The 12,020-nt window shown below is 41.1% G+C and overlaps 1 protein-coding gene across 7 annotated transcripts in view; it reads left to right on the top strand.

The window, feature by feature from the left end:
- thrap3a (thyroid hormone receptor associated protein 3a) overlaps positions 1-12,020 on the top strand; it is a 200,971-nt gene that overhangs the window by 183,988 nt on the left and 4,963 nt on the right. For all 7 annotated transcript variants that reach the window (XM_069895874.1, XM_069895872.1, XM_069895868.1 and 4 more), the window contains 5 exons: positions 982-1,154; positions 3,266-3,374; positions 4,768-4,852; positions 8,467-8,660; positions 11,502-11,697. In XM_069895874.1, the coding sequence (XP_069751975.1) occupies positions 982-1,154; positions 3,266-3,374; positions 4,768-4,852; positions 8,467-8,660; positions 11,502-11,697 (757 nt within the window). The remainder of the gene's footprint in view (positions 1-981; positions 1,155-3,265; positions 3,375-4,767; positions 4,853-8,466; positions 8,661-11,501; positions 11,698-12,020) is intronic.

Below are 12,020 nucleotides of genomic sequence, written 5' to 3'. Positions count from 1 at the left end.
AAGAAAGATGGCTGATCTGACCACTGGCATCAATTACAGTTTGCCACCTGGCCTCATTCCCCTTGATTAGTCTGAAAAATGTACCTCTCGGTCTTTATTATACTTGCTCATCTGGCTGGAGAGTTCCCAAAATTCGTGGACCCTCTGAAAGAGAAAATCTTCATCCGTATCAAATGAGGAGCCTTTTGTTTTTAACCTTGACACCATGCCTTGGTTTGTGATTTCCCACCAATGCCTTGGTTTGTGATTTCCCACCAATGCATCGATGATGTCGTGAAATAAAATTCTTATTTAGAAGTGACATTAAAATATTGATACATAACAGAATGAAAATCTTGGCTCAGCTTTATCTAATTTGTTATTTACATAAAACCTATTGGATTGAGTCTACACAATGGGATTAGTTATCCATCTGATCCATTGGTAAAACATGAGATGTACACGAGAGATCCCCACTAATTGCAGAGCACACTAGTAAATATTGGTCATCCAAATGTTCAGACATCATTCTCTGCTTTATTCATTGACCTTAAGATTTTTCCATATGTCACTTGGTCTACGAACTTTTTCCCCATCCTTTCCTGCTTGAGTTTGATAATATACCCAGATCATGCAAAATTGCTGCAGTTTATGGATGATCCTTGTGGAGGGTATCAGCTATTTCTTGGGTTTGAAGGAATTTTGTTAAAGTGAGCACCAACTTAAAACTGTTTCTCTCCTTGCCTTACTTCCTCATTATTTCCATCAATGGTAGATTTATATACATAAATGAATATCTGCATTTGACTCAATATTAGGAAATTTGACAACTTGTATTTGTGATGTAGCTACCCTGTGGTGATCGAAACTCTGCACGAAATGGTAATGATAAAATGGATGGCGTGCTTATAATTATTGAATACATTGAGAGACAGAAAGAACATGACAGCGTATTTTGGAGTAGCCTTCTTTCATGAGGAACTCTGTGTGTCGTCCTTTCAGTTCTGCCAACATCCTGACCCATGAACGGCGGCTCTGTCGTGACCTTGTTCACAAACCCAAAAAAGATCAAGAGTTCCGTTCCATCTTCCAACATATTCAGATGGCCCAGACCCGACGTAGCCCTTCAGAGATATTTGCTCAGCACATTGTGACTTTGGTCCACCACGTGAAAGGTAAGATAACCAGGATGACCGCTTACATTAGAGCTGTTTTATTTCCTTTCATTTTCATTCCTTTTCTTTTGGGTATGGTCTCAAAGCTGTCATTTAACAGGTTGAAATCCTAAATGCTGATAACCAGTTTTGCTCGTTATTTTTGGGTGATTGCTGTAATGACAATTGTATGTCAGCTACAGAAAAGGGCAGAGATGGAATCCTAGATGGAACCTGTGACGTAGTCATCCATGATATACCATCAACCAATGGCATGAAATAAATTCTGTAAGAGTGCTGGTCACTGAAACAGCTTCTACATGCTCCTAAGCCCCTGGCTTATCTTTCAGTAAGATTTTATTCCTACTTGATATCAGGGCATCAGTGAATAGGCATACTCTCCTTCACCTTTAGAAATTTGGTTGATGTTCCAATTTTGTTTTGTAACAAAAAAACTTAGCACCTCAAAGTGCACCTGTTTTTATTTTAACTACTGACATTACAAACCAGCTTTCATGCTGGAAATCATTTGCATTTAATCCTTAATCCAGGTTTAATCTTGAACTATTTGACAAGTCAGACACCTTAAAACAAAAAGCTTCTGTGGAGAAATATATGATATTTTGGAGGCATCCTATAATCAGAATAATGCAGGAAGTCTTGTGGACCCAGTGGTTGTTCAGTATGTTTCAGATTGCTGTCATTTGTACTCGCTTTGGTGAGGTTGTTTTTTTTTTTTTGCCCAGAAAGCTAGGATCTAGGTATCTGGCAATGTTGGTTTATGTATGTCTAATTATTTTCCTATCTGTGTATAGATATGACTGAATGGAAATGAAGTGACATATGGCAAAAAGCTTTTTACCAACTATGATTTATATCTGGATCATATTAACTCTGGAGCTTTGCAGGACATGACGCCTTGTTGTGGGATAAGATGGTGCGGGTAACTTCACAAAATTGTTTGGCTGCCGGCGGAAGTCAAGCCACTTCACTGCTTAATCACTACAGCTAATTTGTTTATTGTGGTGGTAACTGGCAAGTTAAATATATAAAGGAACTTCACCACCTGGATGACATTGCTAGATGTTCTCATTGATGATGGATCAATTGAAATTGATGTATATTTTGAATATTGACCTTCAAGAAATCAAGTATGTTGTTTCCCTTCTCAATGGATAGTTCAAAGCCTGATGTCACTGCACTATACTTACTAAGTGGAAGTGAAGTGATTCTTACTGGAAGACAAGTTGTCAGTTTTTCCACTAAATGGTGTCTCCGTGGTCTGCTCTTCTGTGCTTTATTGTAATCTGTTATTTTTACATTCACAAGGATCTGCTCCTTCCAGTCACTGTAAGCAAAACTTTACAAAAGATTAAAGGGATTGAAGTCCATCAGATTGCCTAAATGAATAAGCTTGGATGAAAAGAAATACAATTGAATAGGAAATGAGGTTTATTTCTTTAATTAAAACACATGAAGCTCGGGGTGGGGGTGTGGTGGGGGGGGGGGGAGGAGAAGTGCAATGTGTAGTAATCATGTGGAAAGATGAAGCAAGGAAAAAGGTGTTGACACTTTCCTTTCAGTGTCATCCTTGCGTGCTCTTGGGAAGATCAGACAGCCACCAATTGTGCTGGCTGTTGCACACTTCTAACCATTGTTTTGTGATTTGTGTTTTTATGTATTTTTAAAAAATATTTTAGTGCGGTTAGGTCATCCTACTCCACAAGCACATAGATTGCACTTGAACCATCTACAAATGGCATCAGGAGCCTCTTGGAAACAATGGGTCCCAGTCTCTTTGGGCTTACATCTCTTGTAATGAACTCTTTGGCAATTAACCAGAAATGATCAGGAATCTAAGTCTCGCCATGCTATGTTTTAGCACCTTGGCAATCGTAATATTCGAAGACATTTTGGGTGTGTGCAAAACTTTGAGGTTTTCCCAGAGTTGATGTTAAATACGAGGATTGTGTGAGACTGCAGTTAATGACCACCTTCCCTCTTCTGGATGATATTCAAGTATACCATCTTTATCTGTGAGATGGTATATTTTTTAAAAGCAGGGGATTTCTCTTTCTCTGTTTGATCACAAACCTCTAACATTGCCATATTTCTTCTTTTGAAACCAACAGAGCATTACTTCAAATCAGCAGGGGTCACATTAAATGAACGCTTTACAATGTACCAAAGGAGAACAGCTGAGCAGGAAGTTCCCAGACAGAAGAGCCCAGAAATTCATAGGTACCTAGTTTTCCTTTTTGCCAGTGGGGTATCAGCAAGCCTCTGCAATCTAATGCCAAGACTGTCAATAAAGAGATTAAAGTTCAGATCCTGATATTCAACATTTGTCGATTGTTGACTCTAAAATGTTTCTTCAAAAGCACAATGAAAATCTAGTCTGTGAGTGCCCCTGAATTTTTGGCCTTTCGACAATTTCTTCCCTCCGTGCAGTGTATGCTGAGGTTATGCAACCAATTAATCATACCCCAAATGTTCTGTAATTGGCAATGAAGAACAGTTGATTTGGTGTGGTGTCAATTTTCTTCTCTAGCCACTTCTTCTTTGGCGAGAAGGTGGAGGTGCCTGAAGTTCTCAGAATCTATTGCCATGAACATGTCACGAAATTCATCACTTTGTGGCAGCAATACAGGTGCAAGTGCTGCTATTCTCACTTAAACCCTGATCTTTAGGGTTTATCTGCTGGTTCTTTTGTGACAATCTTGGCTGAATTGATGACATCTTACCTCTTGGGCAATCAGGCCTTGCTTTAAGATGCATGAACACATTTTGGGATTGCGATCATGTATTGTACTGATGAAGTGTAACTATGTCGAAAGTGCCATGTTTTAAATGTGTCCCTGTGTTTCAGATGAGACATTAAACTGTCCTATTAATTATCTCATATTTTAGTGTTTTTGATGAGGAATGAGGGTGTTCCATGTATTTATGTCTGTTGTTTCCTTATGAAACCATTTTAAAATTGATTTGCTGGTCTTAAAATACACAGACATCAAATGGGCAGGGTCCACTATTTTATAGGAGTTTGGCGGTCCTGGGCTGGCAGCAAGAATTTGGTCAAGGTCTTCTATTTATTCAAATTATATGGAAAGCCTTGATTCGCCATTTATTCCATTGCTTGACTATGTGTATTTGCTTGGGCTAATTTGAAAAAGGAATCGAGGGTTGGGTAGTTTATCCTTTCATTTCTTGAATGGATTTGAATTGAACCCTTAAAGGTTCGATAAACATTTTCTGCGCTTTGGCATCACGATTGGATGTGAAACTTGAAGTTTGTGTTGACATCCAAGTGAGTTCAGTGCCGACTTGTTTTTATTCATTATTAATCAAAAGTGAATGAATGGGTTTTGTGCAAAAGGAGAGCAAACCGCCCGTGGGGAACATATAAAAGACACACTTGGAGTGAGAACTTGCCAGAGATTCAGTTTTGGGCATTTATCCAAGCTTTACTCTTCACTCTTATGCTGTAGCATGTCTTATAAGATATCGATGGTGGTATTGAATACCTGAAACAAAATGTAATCTGTGCCTCCCACCTTTCACAATTAATGTTGGATCTCCAAATAGTATGCTGTTTTGTTATTTATCATTCTGATGCTCGTTTCCAATTTTTAAGGCGGATTGATATTTCACCCAGTGCTCTAAAGAAACGTGTGCATCTCCGGGATGAGATAAAGAATCCAAAGGAAAGCAGCTACAAGGTAACTTGATGTTATGATTTTACTAATGATGTGTTTTGTGCTTTTAATGCATGGATGTTGGGTAAATGTGTGTGTAATGCAAATAACTTTTTGTTTGAAGTTTCTCCTATCATAAGTTTGTGTTTTTCTTTTAAGGCCCCAAAACAATTGTTCTAAAAAAAAAACTGAGCTGCAAAGTGTTTAATTTATTAAATTAATCCTCACCTCTGTGACGTGCTTAAAAGTATGGCAAATGCTGTCAGCCAGTTGAGGTGAGCTTGAGACACTGGGAGACATTTTTGGAAAAAAAATCTTTAGAAAAATGCAAAAATATAAAAAAAAAATGCGAGTGACTGATGCAGGAAAACTTCTTTTCTGAATGAGCTGTAAGTATTTTGGATTTTTTCTGAAGAAAATTTTAATTCTTTCACATGTAGTTGACATTTAAGAATTGTCTTGTAATCCCTTATGCAGTGTTAGGATACCTGTATTCATTTTTGCTGTGTGACTAGGTGGAAAATGAACAAATGACTCGTGGCTATTCAGTTTTGGTTGTCTCCAGTGTCTGTATGCATTTTATGGAACAACCTTTCATAGGAATTTGGTATTGGCATTTTTGTATTTAATGGCATATGTTTGTATGTACTTAAGGAGATTCGGGGATATTTACAGTCATCCTATTAAGATAATAGGAATCAGTCCATTCTGACTTCCAGACCTAATGTCTGGGTAGTGATTGTGAGTGAGCCAGACTAAAGGAATATTTGAAGTACCGGTAATTAAATACTCTCTGCGACCTTACTGTGCATTATAAATATTAGAGACTGGACTCTCAGCATGTTTGTGTAACAGATTCATAAATAGGTTTGTTATTACATTATATAGTGAATATGCAAGAAGCTACAACTCTTGGCACCATACTAATCTAGAATTGGTGGGATTTAGTGAAAATATTGCAATATAGTTCATATCAGGAGCTGACTAATCAGCTTGGCTTGGAGCGCTGTATATGCACTGATCTCTACTGCTTGTGGAGATTAGCCACGCAGGCTAAATTTACCTGGATTCAAGTGGCTATGCAAGTTGAGAGAAATTTTACTGAACGTGTACGGACTGCTTAATTTGTGTTATGATAAAAATTATACGAAATAACTGAGCATGTTCTGGCCTTTGATGAATCTGTACATTATTATCACGGGTTTCACTGTTCAGAAATGGTTGTAGTTGACAAGTGAAGTGTTCAGTTGCAAAGAATTCTCAATAACATGGCAGCACACTGCACAAATTCTAACTGTTAATTTTCCGTCAACTTTTCTCTGTGCCTGTGGTTCTCCTCTCCTCTTTCTTGCTGAGTTCTAGGTCGTTTGATTCTAAACCAATCCTAGCTTGTCAAGCTCACTCTAATGTTTGCATTACCTTCTGTTGGTTCAAAGCCTGCACTTTGTCCTTGAGCTAACCAACACAGTGGTGATCACGATCGGGGCATGCAGGTAGGTACCAAAATGCTGTTAGTGAAATCATTCCCAAAACATGCCAGCGGCATAAGAAGAAAGGGAACCTGCTGGCTGCGCCAAGTCTTGCACTCCTATTTTAAAGAACAATACGGCCTGAAAGCAGAGGGGGGTGGAACCTCCATGCTATAAGTTGTAGCCGAATTATTTTCCAGATGTGCAAATGTCCCATCGTTTCCAGTATTTTGAGACCAAATTTTCTTTTGGCAAAGCTCTTCTGGCATTAATTGTGGCAGAATATTTCCTGGCTCTGCATAATCTACATGCTTACACGATTGGGCTTTTTTTTCCCTTAAGTCAATCAGCCCATTTCTAGTTAGCGCCCTCACATTGGTTTTTCATCTTTGTTGTTGATGAGTGATTTTCCAATTGTACAGAACTAAAATTGCTATCAGCAGAGATGCAAAGCCCCATGAAGTCGAGAATGAACTAGAAGGCAAACGCATTCTAAGGCTGTTGCTGTGACAGGGGTACTGAACCCTATGGCAAAAAATCTCCACCCAGGCAGAATAAGATGTAAATCAGTATGAAGAGAGGACAGACCCTGTGCATAGGGGTATCCAACTGTTTTCTCACGATAGAAAAAAAAAAATCACTGGCCTATTATTTGGTGGAAAAACTGCAGCATGCTGCTGTGCAGAAAGATGTGGGAGTGCTTCTACGTGAATTGTGGGGGAAAAAAGTTTGAAAGAAGATAAATGGAGTGAGTGTTGGCCTTCATTTCCAGATGGATTAAATTAAAGAGCAGGTGGGTTCTGAAACTGTGCAAGATGCTGGAGCAAGAGTTTAGAAGGATGGGGAGGGGATCTTGTAGAGACATAAAATGAATAAAGAAATAGATACGATAGAAGTAAGAAAGCCACTGAACTGGCAGATGAGAAGAAACGGCCTCTCTCAGAGAATAGCGAATCTGGAACCTTCTGCTCAATGAGGTAGTGGAGGCTGCCCCTCATTGAATGTGGTTAAGACAGATTTATGAAAAATAGGAGAATTTAGGGTTATGGTGAAGAGGCAGGTAAGTGGAGCTGAGTTCACTGCATGATCAGCATGAACTCATCGAGTGGCAGAACAAGATCGGCGGGCCAGGAAGCCGATTCCTGCTCCTATGTTTTTTGTTTTTAATGCGATTTTCACCTCCGACCTTTCAGTAAACAATTATTTATTTCTTCCTCCCCCCCCCCCCCCGAATGCACCACTTGTTTGCAAGTTGTATTTTTTCACAGGGTGCTGCTTTGATTCCATCTCTGTCATTGGTCACCCACTTAGTCCTCATTCTCTGGCATCGCGTCGGAAGAAAAAATGTGTAGTGTTATTTTGATCTCTTCCAACTCGCCATCAGAGGCTGGGTGGGATTGACGGATGGCCTTGCGTGGAACAAAAAAAAGGAAATGGGAATAAGCCAAGAAAATGGCAAGCCAGGTTACAACCTAAAGTATTTCTCCTCCTTACCAGCATATAAGACAATTTAAATCGAATAACCGAGAATTAGATAGTTCATTGAAGCAACAATTCTGTGGGTCCACTGCAAGTTGTGTGTTTGTGGTCTGACCTGGTCTTGTTTACAGAGACCAGTTACAAGCTGATAAATTTTCTCCTGAATGCTTTTCTCTATGTCAACAGGAATTCAAACACTCTCTGTCAACCATGTCTTTTTTCTCAAAATGTTTCGAAGAGCAACAGAGTTCAGGGAAGAGGGGCAAAGGATGACTGGTGTTCATCAATGATGGAGATTTCAGGCAATCGCACTTTGATGAAGATTGTCAAATTGTGATTGTACTTGCAATGCAGGTTACTTACTATGGATCGGACAGCGTTTAAAATGGTGCCTGCTTTTGATAGGGTTAAGTTAAAGGAAGAAATTAGATGGGAGTGAAAGCAATATCCTTTGCAGCATTCCAGCCAATTCTAATTATCATGAGTGTACACACATTTTCCAGATGCAAAGCAACAGTACTGAGAGAGAGAGAGAGAGAGACTTTGAAGCGAGATTGATAAATTACTGGTACATTATAAATGGGAAATGTGAATGTGCTTTAACCCTCTCTGACAAGGCTTCAGATCTTCGGCCTCCTTCGCCTGAAATCCATTTTAAATCACTTACTGTTTTTATATTGAACACAATAGGGAGAAGGAAAATTAAGGGATGAACTGGATGACCTTCGCCAAGATATTGAGCAACGTAGAAAATATAAAAGCAAGGAGGGAGAGCATAAAAAAGATAGTTCCAAAGATTCAAGAGATTCGAGCCATTCACGTGAAAGGTCAAAGGAAAAATCTGGAAAAGTTCCCAAAGCTTACAAGGAATCAAAAAAGCAAAGGTAATGTTTCATTTCCATCCCTGCAGTGTATCACGTGTCTCTGCTCACTCCCTTCTCTCCGTGACTCCATGGGCATTTTCTCATGGGGATTAATAGTCATAGATATGGTGAGCTACTACCTTGTGCTGTTGATGTTTTAATTTTATAATTTGGGAAAAGAAATTAGCGACACAGCATGCCCACGAGCCTGCACCGACCGCCCAAATACACCCAGGTGATCAATTAGCCTATGAACTCCATATATCTTTGGAAAGTGAGGAAACCCATACATGCGACGAACATACAAACTCCTTCCAGGCAGAGCTAGATTCGAACTCCGGTCGCTGACATTGTATCGATGTGCTAACCACTACACTAATCGTGCCTCCCTTTTGTGTTACGAACTCCATTGTAAGGATGCTTCTGATCACAATGTGACAGTTCTGTTACAAGGTCAGTGTTTAGATTCCATTCCTGTGGTTAAACTGCACACACTTACTGATGACATTATCCCAATAACAACAGAACTAATCCATTCACAATGACCAATGAAGATAAACAATGGTACTTTGTGTTCATACAATTTGCTGCATCTTCCAAGTGCTGAGGCTGGTCGCACATTTCCTGATTGGTTCATTCACAATGGACATGCATTCCTCTTACAGTGGGCCCTGTCACAAATTGGCTCTTTTCCACTCCTCAAACAACGAGTTAAATTTCTGCTAATGCAATGTATATCACCACAAATTGGCTTGTTGCTTTGTGAGTCTCATCATCCACAGCTATTCCCCTCTCCCAGCAGTGGGAACTGTCACTCTCACCGCTGTTCTCTCCCTACAGTGTTTCTCACCATTCCCATAGCAGTTCTGTCATGTCCTGTCACTCCTATAGCTGATCCTCTTTCCCAGCAGTGGAAACCATCACTCCCACATCTGTTGCTCTCTCCCTGCAGTGGAAACCACCACTCCCACATCTGTTCCCTTCTCCCTGCAATGGAAACTGTCACTCCCATAGCTGTTGCCCTCTCCCCGCTGTGTCCCGTCACTCACACAGCTGTGAGTGTATCTCACCACTCCCACTCCTGTTCCCCTCTCTCAGCATCGGGTCCCGTCACTCCTGTTCCCCTCTCTCAGCAGTGGGTCCCGTCACTCCTGTTCCCCTCTCGCAGCATCGGGTCCCGTCACTCCTGTTCCCCTCTCTCAGCAGTGGGTCCCGTCACTCCTGTTCCCCTCTCTAGGCAATGGGTCCCTTCACTCCTGTTCCCCTCACTCAGCATCGGGTCCCGTCACTCCTGTTCCCCTCTCTCAGCAGTGGGTCCCGTCACTCCTGTTCCCCTCTCTAGGCAATGGGTCCCTTCACTCCTGTTCCCCTCTCTCGGCAGTGGGTCCCGACACTCCTGTTCCCCTCTCTCGGCAGTGGGTCCCGACACTCCTGTTCCCCTCTCTCGGCAGTGGGTCCCGGCACTCCTGTTCCCCTCTCCGTGCAGTGGGCCCCGTCACTTGCACAGCTGTTCCCTTCTCTCAGCAGTGGGTCCCGTCACTCCTGTTCCCCTCTCCTAGCAGTGGGCCCTGTCACTCCACATCTGTTCTCTTCTCCCAACAGTGGGCCCCGTCACTCCCACAGCTGTTCCCCTCTCCCAGCCATGTCCTGTCACTTCCACAGTTGTTCCCCTCTCTCAGCAGTGGGCCCCGTAACTCCCACAGCTGTTCCCCTCTCCCTGCAGTGGGTCCCGTCACTCCCACAGCTGTTCCCCTCTCCCTGCAGTGGGTCCCGTCACTCCCACAGCTGTTCCCCTCTCCCTGCAGTGGGTCCCGTCATTCTTGAAGGAGTTCCTCTCTTCCTGTAGTGGATCCTATTCATTGTAGGCCACTTGCACTAGGTTATGCATTGAGCGTCTTGCATTGTGAGGTTCAATTGATCTAACAATAAGCTTGGACCCACCTGCAGGTTGCTTCCTGGGTGTTTCCAATCCATAGTCAATAAAGATCGTACTCAAAGAATCATTAATAGTCAGTTGTTTGTCCTGACGGCCTGTTTCCATAAAATAGTGGCACTGATTTTCAAATAACATTGTGTAGATCATCTCTCCAAACACCTTTTATTTGTGTCCAGAGAATTAATCCAGACTGCATTAGACCTCCTGTTTTTTCTTTAGTTGTGTGCTCAGCATTGCCTCTGGTTTAGAGACGGTTAGCACAGCTCTATTACAGTACCAGTGACCCGAGTTCAAATCAGAAGGCTTATCTATATGTATGTACACTCTCTCCGGCGTAGTTTAATTGGGGCAGCAGAAGTTTCATGCACCGGAAGGGCCTTTACCATGCTCTATCGTTAAAACATTTTTTAAGATTAGTTTGACATATGCCTTGTACAATGTACATATGCACCAAAATCCTGCTGCAGCTGAATAGGTCCTTTTTAAAAAAAAAAAACTATAATCTAAATATTTAAATTTTAAAAAGTACAATAAAATGTTAAAAATAGTTAATATTCACAGTTACCTAGTATAAAAAAAGTAACTTTGGAATAGTGCAGAGAGTTCTTTTGTGGTGTCAGAGCAGTCCCTGATTTATTCATTCTGCTCTTGCATTCATTGCTGTGCTAGAGCTGGTTTGTGATTTTTTTTTTTGTCTCTCACTGCCAGCAGTGGAATATTTTGTTGGAAATCCAAGGATGGTTTAATTTAGTTCTCTCCATCCATACCAAACTCCGGCTTGGGAGGTCAGAAGGAGTTGGCAATTGCGCAGATCCCATCAGCGATTGGATAATGAGGTTGAAAACCTCTGACAGATCATTATACTTAATAATGAAGTATGACATGGGTCTAAAATTTCAACTTTATGCTTCTGTGGCTTTGGACAGGAAACGCAAGAAAACTAGAGCAAGGTCCAGTTCATCAAGCTCTTCATCTTCGTCCTCCTCTCCATCCCAAGAGGGAAAAGATGAAAGAGAAGAGGGGGTGGGTCGTGAAGAACCCACTCCTGGTTTTAACAAAGCTCGACTTGGAACAAGGGAGTTCACTGGCCCTCCAACACGAGGCAGAGCACGAGGAGTTTTTGTAAGCACAAGCTGAAGCCTGATGCAATCTGCATTCAGCTCTCGAGCATTTTGTCTCCTGATTTGTAGTTTTTTGGACAAAATGGGTGAATGTTTTTTGTACAGTAATAGAATGAGTTCCTGAGATAGTATTCAAATTATTATTACCCCTTTTTGTACCTATAATGTAATTGAGTTATTCATATGGCACTAAAGTACTTTGAGAATTAATCATTGTTATCAAGAAATTTGATTTCTTTCCCTCCTGTTCTAGTGCAATGGGTTGGAATTGGGTGTATTTGAATGATTCTGGTTGCAAACACCTCATCCTTGATTGAAAATAAT

This window comes from Narcine bancroftii, chromosome 8 (assembly GCF_036971445.1).
Source record: "Narcine bancroftii isolate sNarBan1 chromosome 8, sNarBan1.hap1, whole genome shotgun sequence".
NCBI lineage: Eukaryota > Metazoa > Chordata > Chondrichthyes > Torpediniformes > Narcinidae > Narcine > Narcine bancroftii.
This window is presented reverse-complemented; position numbering and strand designations above follow the sequence as displayed.